Genomic DNA, 10474 nt, shown 5'->3' with positions numbered 1-10474 from the left:
AGCAGGAAGCCTGCTTCTCCCTCTCCCTCTGCCTCTGCCTGCACCCCCCGCCGCTTGTTTGTGCACTCTCTCTCAAATAAATAAAATCTTAAAAGATAAAAATAAAGTCTTAAAAAAAAACAAAACCCTGCCTTTCCATAGGCTAGCTTCCAAATTTGAAAATTTACCTTAGGATGTCCCCCTTGTTGAGATTGAGTAGAACATTGTAGCCCTGGAACTCGGCTTCGCTGGCACAGAACACGCCCTTGTTTCTCAGGTCCTGATACATCTCCTTCAGACTTTGAAGGCACTTGGTCATGTTCTCATTGTTGATCTTGGCATCAAAGGAGGACATGGGCTCCTCACACATGAAATGAGCACAATGGATATGGAACCGGGTACACTTCTCAATCAGGGACACCGTCACAGGGTCACACAAGTGCTGCTGTGTGATGTCCTGGCCACAAGCAAGAGGGAGTATTACACACACACACAGATCTCACACATGTATTTCCATACGCTGGGAACAAACTATTAGAAGAAGCATGATTACCTGAATTTCTCATATGTCAATTTCAAACAAAGCCCATGAAGCACATTTTAACAGGACTTTGTAACGATTTTAAATAATACCATTTTTTTACACAGATGAAATATAACTGAGTAAAATGAAAAGAAATCTCACTTCAACTTTGGAATCCACATGCATTTTCTAATTTTCAGATTGAAAGTGGCTGATACCTTCCGTATGCCCCGTGTGCGGTTCCACACGAAGTCATACCAGTCCCGCAAGCTGCCCTCCTTCTGATCCATGATCTGAGTCACCAAGTAGTCCATGGTCCTGCTAAGCACGGCTGAGGGCCGCAGTTCATGCGGGAGGGGTTCTTCCTGATCAGCAGAGGAGCGGCTATACTCCTTCACAGCTGCCGCGTGGTCCACCTGAGGACACACAGTCGGGGCAAACAGCTGGGTGTCACGTGCTGGGCCAGCCTCCCCACAGCTATGCCTTAAAATAAGGAGGAAATCGCCCACATACTCATACAAGATCAATACTACAGAATACAATTTTAAAATGTAAAATTTCTGTTTGAAAGTAATGATCAAAATTCAAAAACAAATGAGAAATTTGTGTTTGGCGAACACAACAAGGAACGAAGAAGCAGAAGTAATGTAAGTGGGGGTGTCTGGCTGGCTCAGTCAGTAGAGCGTGAAACTCTTGATCTCGGGGTTGTGAGTTCAAGCCCCACATTGGGTGCAGAGATTATTTAAAAATAAAAAATAAAAAAAAAAAGAAAGAAAAAGGAATGTAAGTAGAGATACACCTGCATGGCTCCAAGGGCAGAGGTGTGACAGGTAAAGGACTTTGAAGCATTGTTAACGGACCTCAGCCACACTCAAACACCAAAAGAAAGGAAACGGAGACAACAGCAGGGGCCTTGCAGGGCCAGGATAGCTGTGTGCATGGGGCTGGAGCTGTCCTACCTGGAAAAGGAGGCTGAAGACATGTGGCCAAAGGCAGAAGCCCAGACATCCACAGGACTGAGCCCTGGGCACCCACTGCAAGCCAGCATCACTGTCTCCTAGTGCAGGAGCCTCTGCCGTGACACTCCTGCCTAGCCGGGGACCCCACACTGGGCAAGGGCAACTTAAAACCACCAGCCAAGGGGCACCCAGCTGGCTCAGTCCATGGAGCATGTGACTCTTGATCTCAGGGTTATAAATTCAAGCCCCACGTTAGGCGTAGACATTACTTTAAAATAAGATCTTTAAAAAAAAAAAAAGACAAAAAAAACACCCCACCAACCCAGAGAAGGCCGCAAACAAAATTAACAAAGAGGGGAAAAGGATCTCAAATGATGCAGATTTCCCAGAAAACAATTTGGGAACATGCACTGGGACATACATGTTCAGGAACCTGAAGAAAGGTCACACCCTCTGATGTAGTAACTTAATCCTTGGGATCTATCAGAAGGAAATAATCTACAACCTTAGACTCATTACACACAATATGCCCAATAGAATTATTCATGAAATTTAAATATCTAAGGATTGCAAAATGGGAAGTTTTGACAGGGCTACACAATCAAATAATATGCTGTCATTTAAAAAATGCTGATAGAGGGGCGCCTGGGTGGCGCAGTCGTTAAAGCGTCTGCCTTCGGCTCAGGGCATGATCCTGGCGTACTGGGATCGAGTCCCACATCAGGCTCCTCCGCTGGGAGCCTGCTTCTTCCTCTCCCACTCCCCCTGCTGTGTTCCCTCTCTCACTGGCTGTCTCTCTGTCACATAAATAAATAAAAAAGTAAAATCTTTAAAAAAAAAAAAAAATGCTGATAGAGTTTAGCAGAAAAGAAAGTGTTTGTATAGTAAGTAAAAAGGATTCATACAGAATTGCATCTAGAGCATAATCTCAACTGTGCAAAACACAAACATAGAAAAGGGCAGGAAGACAACTGTGAAAATAAAAAAGAAATGAAAAGAAACTTCTAATCTATGAAACAGATCTGTATCTACAGCTATACCTTGGAGGACCGTGGGGTCCAGTCATCCTATACAAGAGTGTTTAGTACACACCTCACAGCACAAACAATTTAATATGAATGTTAATAGTAGCCACCCTCTAAATCCCTGCCACCCTCAAAAAAGGTAAACACCCAAATCAAGTATAAATATGTACCGAAATTATAAAAAAATAAGCGCCCCCCTCCTATCTATCCCACCTCCACCCTGAAGATTAAATATGGACAGCGGCCTAGAGAGGAACCCCAGGACACGGGGCTCCACCTGGTCAGTCCCTGGGACCACTTCAAACACGCTCAGCTGGCTCCGGGTCTCCCGCATGTACCGCTCCTTTTCAGGACACATATCTGGGCAGGTCCCAACAAAAGTCCTTGCTTTGTCCAGGTCAGTTCTTTTCACCCGAGCTAAATGACAAATAAAAAGAATGTATCACACAGTTACTGTGATGATAGAAGGAAAAATAAAACTAAAGGCAAATGCCACACACAAATGACAAAGTAAAGCACTGGGCCTAGAGAAAGGGAGGCATGGCCTATCACGTCAGGTACCAGGGCACCAAGAGGCCGCATCCCCTTGCAACAGCCACAGGTCTGCACTGCACGATGCAGGCAGGGGCACGCATCACTGTCCATGGCTCCGTAGCGACCGCAACGATACAGTCCTGTTGCAGTATGTTTGTTAAAAAGATCGATTTGCTAATTGTATATTCCAAACATACTAGCGCTCTAAAACTCAGTACTTCATTGCTTCTATTTCATCCTGTTGCTATTACAGGAATCACCTAAGAGAACACACCTGGGTCCCGAATAAACTACTCTTACTTCCCTCAGAATTAAACAGTTACGAAAGTATCTTTTAAATGAGATGGACCACAACTACTTCAAGCTCAAAATACACACCTTATTTTTATCTTGAAAAATGTCAATACCTACTAATTTTATTTGTAATATAAAAATCACATCAATGACATAATGTTTGACAACAGCTTTTATTACCATGTTAAGGAAGCACTGTGATTACCCACTTATTCACATTCTCTAAAAAGAGTAAAATCCTACAGCTAAAATTTAATTTTAAAAAAACTTTGCAGGGCGCCTGGGTGGCCCAGTCAGTTAAGCATCTGCCTTTGGCTCAGGTAGTCCCGGGATCAAGCCCAATGTCGGGCTCCCTGCTCACTAGGGAGTCTGCTTCTCCATCTCCTTCTCCTGCTCCTCCATTTCTCTCTCCCTCACTCTCTCTGTCAAATAAATAAAATCTTTTAAAAAATTTAAAAAAAAACTTTGCAAAGAAAAGCACAAATACTTTCTCCTTTTATTTGTGGTCACTGCACCAATTTTTTTAAAGTTAATAGAATACTTATTTTTTGAAAAGATAATATAGTCATATGGGCTATATTCCAAAGGTATAAAAATGTCAAAATAGAACCACCCCCCCCCCTTGCTCCCGTCTCTGAGTCAACAGATCTTTTCATACTTCCAGGACTACTTTATGTACCCCACAGGCAGGTACACTCACATATGTGTGGACACACACACTTCCCCCCCATATTTATACACAAATGGCAGCATACTACATACTTCCACACTATGGTTTTCTACTTCACAATAAATCTTCATTTTTTTTCATAAAGAAACCCCAGTCTTCTTTCAGACTGTTTAGAATTCCGCTATGTGGACAATCAATTGCCAATCTTTGTATCACAAACAACCTTGTGTGTAAAACACACGTGCGCGGACACACACACGTGTGTGGGACAGCCTGGGGGACAGATTCCTGGATGTGGGATGCTGGGTCAAAGGCACAGGCTTTCCTAAGGCTGAAAGAGACTGCCAACCTGCCCTCTTCCATAGGGGTACAGCCATCCACGGCCCGCTCAAGGACACAGCATCATGGTGCAACAGGGGAGAGGTCACCTCTGCGGGTGCAACTGGCATCGCTGTGTGTGATGGGGTGAGCGCCTTTCCAAATGTTTAAAAACCAATTCATGACACAGTTGACCCTGGAACAACACAGGTTTGAACTGTGCAGGTCCACTCACACACACATGTTTTTACAGTACCATAAATGTTACCTCTCTTCCTTATCACTTTAATAACATTTTCTTTTCTCTAGCTTAATTTATTGTAGGAATGCAGCATATGACATATACCTCAGAAAACGTGCTAACTGATTGTGTTATGAGGAGGTCACCGGTAGGCTATTAGCAGTTAAATCTGGGGGGAGTCAAAAGTTATATGTGGATCTTCAACTGCGAGGGGCCAGCACTCCTACCCTTGTGTTGGTCTAGGGTCAGGTCTACTTCCTTTTCTGTAACTCTTATGATCTCCTACTTATTTCTCTCCTGGGCTGGACTTCTTCCACAATGACTTCCACAGTGCTTTCTGTATCAGGGAAATCAGGCCTTTGTGATGTGAGTTACAGATGTTTCCCTTGGGTTGATATTTCTTAAGTTTTATTTGTGGGGATTTGTCAAGCCAAACATTTAGATTTTTTTTTTAACATGTGCTTTCTGAATGTCTAAAAATTGCCCTTTAAAATGTTTAACTTAGCATGGATCAATAGTATATGGATTTTCTTCCAAAAATAAAATTAAAGACGTATCTGCATTATAATCCATGTCTACCACCCCCTCAGGAAACCAGTACACAACAAAGATTATACGTGGGGCACTGAAGGGCCCAGAGACTCAATGACAGTGGAGCCCCACGGGCAGGGGTTGCTCCCTCCTCACGGCTCCCACAATGACCTTATCATGACCTTAGCCAGGTCTCTGGACCGCAGTTGAGATGCGCCCACCATACCTTGCCGCATGATCCTGTCCCTCTGGTCAAGCAGGCGGTACTTCTCCTCAGAAGTCTCAGCCACAGTGCCTATCAGGGTACTAAGCGATGACACACATGGCCCGAGACCCTCAGAGCCCTCGGAGCCCGAGTCAAAAGGGTCTCCCTCAAACTGATGGGTCTTTAGAAGACTTGGCTTCTTCACTGGAGAGCTACAAAGAAAGTAACACATCAAGGGCCTTATATCACATTAGGTGCTTCTATCACTTCCACTTCCGAATGCTTCCATCAGTCGAGACCCCGCTGCTCCAAAACTGACAAACCATAAGCACTGACATGAGACACGCCTTGACAAGCTGGTGATGAGCAGGTGTTCCTCTTGTCATTCACTGTCATTTCAAAATATCCCATACCTTTTAAGCACCTGGGTGGCTCAGTCAGTTAAGCGTCTGCCTTCGGCTGAGGTCATGATACCAGGGTCCTGGGACTGAGCCCCACATCAGGCTCCCTGCTCAGCGGGGAATCTGCTTCTCCTTCTGCCCCTCCCCCCCACCGGTGCATGTGCTCTCGCGCACGCTCTCTCTCTCTGTCTCTCGTGTGCAAAAATAAATAATATCTCCAAAAACAAAGAATAAAATAAATATTCCATACTTTTTAAAAAGGAGATGAGCCCATTTAAACAGCTGAAATGAATATCCATAGATTTCTATCCCCCAAAAAATGAAATTCAGCTTGGGATTAAAAAAACAAAACAAAACAAAACAAAAAAACCACTAACACCATGAGGAAATCACACGCCTACATGTTTTCATACACCACTTCACTCCGGTAGAAGGATGTACTAAACAGAAATGGGCAATGTCTCTGAGCTTCCCCATTTTCTAGCTGGCTTTCAATACTCAGTGAAGTCTAATGTTGAAGAAGGTATGACTGGCTGAGTGGGAAAGAAAAAAGCAAAAACAAATCAGCAACTAAACTGCTAACTGAAATGAAAAGTGAGGAAACAATATACTAACCAAAATACACGAAGGATCAAACTGAAGCAGGCTGTGAGAAGGAGGCGGGGTCACATGGGAAGGAGGGGGGGCCTTTGGGAACAGATTTCCATTCAGACGGGGAGGCCATGTGAACCACACACCACGTGCCCACTCCCACCCGGCTCCCCAGCTATCATGCGGCCAAGGGAAACCGCCTCACCGTAATGAGCTGAACCTACAGAAAATTATACTGGAACTGCTACAAGGAGCTATTAGGAAAACTTGATTAAAGCCACTTAGACCTCTTAAGGGAAAAGTTGTTCCTTATACACTGACACACATCAGATGCCAGTACAAGCACGTGGGACACGGGACTGAGATAAGCGAGGAGCCCGGGGGCTCTGTGCAGCCATCTACCCCTTGCCCTCCCACCATGCCCTCCTCTCCCTCTCCCAGTCCCCCACCCCCCTGCTCAAGTGTCAGCGTCTTCACCCACTTCCCTGCCATGCTCTGGCACGACTGCTGCGAAGTGCACAGAAGTCCAAGAACCCACAGGAAGGACCGGCCGCACCTTTTATTCAGGAGGGTGCCAGCTGCGGCCCTCACCACAGGCTTGCTAAGAGGAGGGTGCTGAAAGGATGTGTCCTCGGGGCCCTGGCCACCTTCACTGTCACCTGGCTTCTTCTCCTTCAGGGAAAAGGACTTCTTGTTGGGACCTGAGGACACAAGAGCACAGAGTTCATGAACCACAAATCACTTGACACTGGACTTTTTTACTGTATTTGAAAATGTAATACTCTCTTAATTGTCACAGGAGGTTCCAGAGGAGCTCACAGAAACACTCACAGACACAGGACACACTGACAGCCAGCCCCACCCTGGCATTGGCGAAAGCTCAGAGGGCCTTGGACACAGAGAACTGGAAACTATACCAAGAATAACTGCAAACTCACTTATTTTCTTCTTGTGCCAAAAGATAGCCATGTCTTTATGCAAGCCTTTCCCCTTCTTCCTAGCCAGGGCTGCAGACACCTAGAAAACAGTCCACAACACAAGGTATAAGGACATCAGGACACCAAAGGAAATGAGATTAAAACCTCAAATGCAGTGGCAGAATTCTGCACCACAGAGTGAAGCCTCTGCCCCCTACGTGTTCTAACCACACAGTTTGCCTCCAGACACGGCAGCCACAGTCCTCGCCTCCCTTACCCATCTCACAGGCATGGATTTGCTCTTCTCCTTTTTGAAAGTAATGACTTTACTGGGATAGAACCCATAGCTTGGCCTTGTTGGCATTTAGTGAGATGACTCTCACCATCTGATTACAAACACAGTAATGGAAAGATTGCCAAGTCACACTTAAAGACAAAAGGAAGAGAATGATATACGCGGGATACAATTTATCACAAAACCAACTAGGTATTAGTGTACCTATTGACATACCTATGAAAATGTCTAGAAAAATATACACCATACTAGGTAATGGTGTTTGCTCCTGGGTAACAGGAGAGATGAGGGTAATCAAGGGACCTCAGCGTTGTATATATCAATGAACTGCTTACAATGACAATTTACATATTTATTACATTAATATTTTTTATTTTTTTTATTTTTTATTTTTTTAAAGATTTTATTTATTTATTTGACAGAGACAGCCAGCGAGAGAGGGAACACAAGCAGGGGGAGTGGGAGAGGAAGAAGCAGGCTCCCAGCAGAGGAGCCCAATGTGGGGCTCGATCCCAGAACGCCAGGATCACGCCCTGAGCCAAAGGCAGACGCTTAACGACTGCACCACCCAGGCGCCCCTACATTAATATTTTTTAGGACTCAGCTAGAAGCACAAGTACATCTCAACAGCCAAATAACTTAAAAAACAAAAACAAAAAAACAATGCATATGACCCAGCAATTCCACTCCTCAGTATATACCCAACAGAATTAAAATCAGGGACTTGAGGAGATATTTGCACACCATGTTCACGGCAGCATTATTCAAAACAGCCAAAAAGTTGGGGCGCCTGGGTGGCACAGCGGTTGAGCGTCTGCCTTCGGCTCAGGGCGTGATCCCGGCATTATGGGATCGAGCCCCGCATCAGGCTCCTCTGCTATGAGCCTGCTTCTTCCTCTCCCACTCCCCCTGCTTGTGTTCCCTCTCTCGCTGGCTGTCTCTATCTCTGTCGAATAAATAAATAAAATCTTTAAAAAAAAAAAAAACAGCCAAAAAGTAGAAACTACCTCTGTCCATCGATAGATTAATAAACAAAATGTAATACACAGGAATATTATTCTATACAATGGAATGTTATTCAACCATAAAAAGAACGAAGTACAACCACATGGACACACACCGAAAACATGATGCTGACCAAAATGAGCAGGACAAATACTATATGATTCCACTTAAAAGTAATTTCTAGAATAGGCAAATTCATAGAGACAGAGAGTAGATTAGAGGTCACCAAGGTCTGAGAGAAGGAGGAATTGGGGAGATATTGCTTAGTGGTTAGAGTTTCTGTTTGGGATGATGAAAAGTTCTGGAAAGAGACAGTGGTGATGGTTGTGCTGTACATGTAATTAATGCCACTGAATTGAAAAAAAAAAATCAATAGAAAGGAATCAACATCGAAAGTCCTAAAGCTATGCATGCATTTTGGCACAGGACTTCTCCTCTCAGGAATTTATTTATTATTCATTTACTTATGACAGAGAGACAGACACAGAGAGAGCATAAGCAGGGGGAGCAGCAGAGGGAGCGGGAGAAGCAGGCTCTCCGCCAAGCAGGGAGCCTGATGTGGAGCTCGATCCCAGGACCCTGGGATCATGACCTGAGCCAAAGGCAGACACTTAACCAATTGAGCCACCCAGGTGCCCCTACTTTCAGGAATTTAAACAAAGGATATAAGCCAATTAGAAATACATACAAAAAATGTCCACAAATAGAAAATTGGCCAAGTGGGTAAACAGGATAGAATACCATGTAGCATTTAACGATCCTATTCTAATCTAGGCTATTTATTGATTTCAGAAAATACTAAGACTGCTACCTGGAAAGGTTACCAGACAGCATATGCAGTGTGATCCCAATTGTGTAAAAACAACATGACTAAATACTTACAAAGACATTAACCAAAATATTAATAATTGGTATCTCAGAAAATAGAACTATGGGTGATTTTGTGCCCCCTCCCATAGATTTCTGGTTTTTTCTCCTATATTAACAGGCCATACCTCTATCATTTAAAAAAAGTATAAAGACATGCTTTCTACTTAGAAATTCTATAGAACTTTATTTTTCCCAAGAATATTCAGAAAAAAACAATAAAGATAGAAAGCTACATAATGTGAATGGTCCCTGTACGCATACACTCTACAACCAATGTGTTATGCATATGTGTTCTTATATACATATTACAGTCAAGGTATAAACCAAACAAGTAACATCAGTTATCTCCGGAGAATGGGGTTACAAGGGGATTCTACTTTTTCTGTACCATTTGAACGTTTATAGTGATTATGTACTATGACCAAATAAAACAACAAGAAAACTCAATTTGGAAAAAGTGCTGTGTGATTACAGAGCCACTCCCATGCATTTCAGAGGAACCTGACTCATGGAATCACTCACCCAGCATTTCTAAAACACTCATTCAGTAGGGACTGCAAGCTTTCCATGAGTAACTCCAACTTATGAAATAAATAGTCCTAGTCCAGCCTCTCCAAGTTAAGAATAAGATATTCGAGTACTTGCCCAAATTCTAAAAAATAACTGGTAGATTTGAAAACAGGTTTTAAAGTGACAAAGTTCAAATTCTTTTTCACTCACATTAAGTTTCTTGGAAATACTCACATGATCAAAAAAATACACCACTGCAAGCTTTTTGCTGCGCCTGGTATAGATACGCTGCACTTTAGCAATTTTACCAAAATGGTTCTCCAGAATGGTTCTGTCATTGAGAGAGTCGGGGATGTTCTTACACTGGATTGCTGTTATTTCAGCGGGTGACAAGCCCCCAAGACTGTCTGTGCTCTCGCTTCTTTTACTTTGACGTCCAGGCGTTCCTCTTAGAGAATCTAGGGATCAGAGAACAGGCACAGAAATCTATCAGATGGGGTGCCTAGGTGGCTCAGCCAGTTAAGTGGCCGACTCTTGATTCTGGGTCCAGTCATGATCTCAGGGTGGCAAGACTGAGCCCCGTATCAGGCTCTAAGCTCAGCGTGG

At 43.7% G+C, this 10474-nt stretch overlaps 1 protein-coding gene across 7 annotated transcripts in view; it reads right to left on the bottom strand.

Annotated features, from left to right (window-relative positions):
* LOC103680678 (minichromosome maintenance complex component 3 associated protein) overlaps positions 1-10474 on the bottom strand; it is a 51113-nt gene that overhangs the window by 37387 nt on the left and 3252 nt on the right. For all 7 annotated transcript variants that reach the window (XM_040621765.1, XM_040621766.1, XM_040621763.1 and 4 more), the window contains exons 3-9: positions 10103-10326; positions 7210-7288; positions 6828-6972; positions 5301-5491; positions 2764-2903; positions 721-918; positions 168-436 (exon numbers count right to left, since the gene is read on the bottom strand). In XM_040621765.1, the coding sequence (XP_040477699.1) occupies positions 168-436; positions 721-918; positions 2764-2903; positions 5301-5491; positions 6828-6972; positions 7210-7288; positions 10103-10326 (1246 nt within the window). The remainder of the gene's footprint in view (positions 1-167; positions 437-720; positions 919-2763; positions 2904-5300; positions 5492-6827; positions 6973-7209; positions 7289-10102; positions 10327-10474) is intronic.

The sequence above is a fragment of the Ursus maritimus genome, unplaced genomic scaffold (assembly GCF_017311325.1).
Source record: "Ursus maritimus isolate PB19 unplaced genomic scaffold, ASM1731132v1 scaffold_4, whole genome shotgun sequence".
In the NCBI taxonomy this organism is placed as follows: domain Eukaryota; kingdom Metazoa; phylum Chordata; class Mammalia; order Carnivora; family Ursidae; genus Ursus; species Ursus maritimus.
The sequence above is the reverse complement of the archived record's forward strand: the minus strand, read 5'-3'. Positions and strand labels throughout refer to the sequence as shown.